The 2,608-nt window shown below is 36.8% G+C and overlaps 1 protein-coding gene across 1 annotated transcript; it reads left to right on the plus strand.

The window, feature by feature from the left end:
* Nucleotides 1–522: 522 nt before the first annotated feature.
* Nucleotides 523–1,494, plus strand: LOC129667966 (olfactory receptor 4K5-like). Its single transcript, XM_055595720.1, has one exon. It carries the CDS (start codon nt 523–525, stop codon nt 1,492–1,494), a length of 972 nt encoding a protein of 323 aa, XP_055451695.1.
* The last annotated feature ends 1,114 nt before the right edge of the window (nt 1,495–2,608 follow it).

Consider the following 2,608-nt stretch of genomic DNA (forward strand, 5'->3'; position numbering starts at 1 on the left):
TTGCTAGTTCATTAAGAATTTTGTACAATGTATGATCATATGGACTTTCTTCCCCAAGTCCTTTCAGATACACTCTCCTTTCCCAATTCACCTCGGTTTCAATTCATTTCTTTTAAACCTATCAAATCCAAATTAGGCAATTTATATAATGTTGAATATGTGTCCTTCTGTTGAAGCATGGTGTCCTCAAGTAGAGGCTACATTGTTAGAGAAACCTGACTTCATCTTCTCCTCTAGCTATTAATTTATAATAGTGCCTCTTCTATGTGAGGGGCTTTCTACCCATTCCTCCTTTCTTGAAAAAATTATTAATCATTATTTAGACACCCTCATAAGCACCTTCTATCTATTTAGACTTGTTGACATGGTGGTCTAAATGTTCGCTGTTTAAATTTGGTCTTTAGTAAATATTATGCTAGATGACTAAGGGTCCTTTGTATTAAAATGGTATTTTATAGTTCTGATCTCTTCTCATTTTCTCTTCATCAAGGTTGTTTCAGTGAAAGTCTCTAGCCTGAATCCATGGATAAGACCAATTATTCAGTGGTGTCTGAGTTTGTGTTGCTTGGACTCTCTAGCTCTCAAGAACTTCAGCTTTTCTTCTTTGTTTTCTTCTCTGCATTGTACATCGCCATCATATTAGGAAATCTTCTCATCATCATAGCGGTGACTTCTGACAGCAGCCTGCACTGCCCCATGTATTTCCTCCTGGGAAACCTTTCCTTTCTTGACATTTGTCAGGCTTCTTTTGCTACACCTAAAATGATTGCAGACTTTCTGAGTGAACACAAGAATATTTCCTTTGGTGGCTGCATAACCCAAATCTTTTTCATTCACCTCTTTACAGGAGGGGAGATGGTAATCTTGGTTTCCATGGCCTATGACAGATATGTGGCCATATGTAAGCCTCTACATTATATGACCATCATGAACCAAAATACATGTGCTGTCATGGTGGCAATCTCCTGGGCTGTGGGCTTGGTGCATACATTGAGCCAATTATCATTTACTGTAAACCTGGCATTTTGTGGACCCAATGAAGTAGACAGCTTTTTTTGTGACCTTCCTAGAGTGGTCAAGCTCGCCTGTATTGACTCATACTTGACTGAAATACTAATTGTGGTAAACAGTGGCATTCTTTCCTTAAGCACTTTCTCTCTCTTGGTGAGCTCCTATGTCGTAATTCTTGTCACAGTTTGGTTCAAGTCTTCTGCTGCCATGGACAAGGCGTTTTCTACACTGTCTGCTCACATCATGGTAGTAGTTTTATTCTTTGGACCTTGCATCTTCATCTATGTGTGGCCCTTTACTACCTGTCCTCTGGATAAAATTCTTGCTATATTTTATACAGTTTTCACTCCCATCCTAAATCCCATTATTTACACACTACGAAATAGAGATAGGAAAGCTGTCATGGGGAAAATTGCAGCCCATTACCTCAGACCACCAAAAATGTCTGGAATGCCATTAGTAGCAAGGATTTCCCTTTATTGAAATAAAACTCAAGTTATTGAAACCCATTGTCTACCTTCAAATATTTTCATACCTAAACAGTGGAGTAAATGAGAAAGGTAAGCTACAAAAGACTAATGGATATTACCAAGGGTTTCCTAGTTATTTCCTAAGCAAAAGTTACACATCCCTCACCAAAAAGAAAAACGTACTGTGTATTTGATTATTAATGGACTAATAAGGAAATTTCCAGAGTGTTAAGTATGCAGTAATTGTTTTGGTAATAGGTAAATGTGAATATGATGCAAACAAGTGGATGAGGACCCAATGCTTTTTGAGGATAAATTTACAAATTTTACCTTTTCATTTTCTTTGAGATGTGGCTACATAGTCTTTGTACATACTTCCCGTAATCGCACCTTAGCATATGGGATGTTACATAACCAAAAGGCTATACTTCAACTTTTCCTGCAATTGGCTCCCTTTAATCAGTGTGAATGATTCTGTTTCCATGTTAAATTACAAGTGACAGAAAATCTAGGAGAATCTAGATAACAATATCTATATCAATTTTTAAGTCTATGATATAAATACCTTTTCAACTCACATTTGGACTAAATACAACTTTCTTAGTGAAAACTGAAAAACAAGTTAAGAGGGTAATGTTAAACATACACCAATTTGGTGGTTTGAACCACACTGAAAATTTCTCCTATTTTCAGTGTCCATAATCCCCTTTGTCTTTCTAGATGAGGATTGATCATCTTACCCCTGGACCTCTTTCTTGCTTATCTTCTTTAGGTGTACATATTTTAGTATGTTTATCATATCTTATAGGTCTATATAAGTGAGTATATACAATGTGTGTCTTTCTGCTTTTGGGATACCTCACTCAGGATGATTTTTTTCTAGATCCCACAATTTGCCTGCAAAATTCATGATTTCCTTGTTTTTAAGTGCTGATTAGGATTCCATTGTGTAAAAGTACCACAATTTCTGTATCCATTCCTCTGTTGAGGGACATCTGGGTTGTTTCCAAGTTCTGGATATTATGAATAAAGCTGCTACAAACATGGTTGAGGAAATGTCCTTGTTGTGTATTGAACATCTTTGGATATATGCCTAGGAGTGGTAGAGCTGGATCTTCAGGTAGCAC

This window comes from Psammomys obesus, unplaced genomic scaffold (assembly GCF_907164565.1).
Source record: "Psammomys obesus unplaced genomic scaffold, mPsaObe1.curated_primary_1811, whole genome shotgun sequence".
In the NCBI taxonomy this organism is placed as follows: domain Eukaryota; kingdom Metazoa; phylum Chordata; class Mammalia; order Rodentia; family Muridae; genus Psammomys; species Psammomys obesus.

Bases quoted from the DNA above. Each gene is read 5' to 3' on its own strand.
- LOC129667966 (XM_055595720.1), top strand. From the start codon at position 523: ATGGATAAGACCAATTATTCAGTGGTGTCTGAGTTTGTGTTGCTTGGA.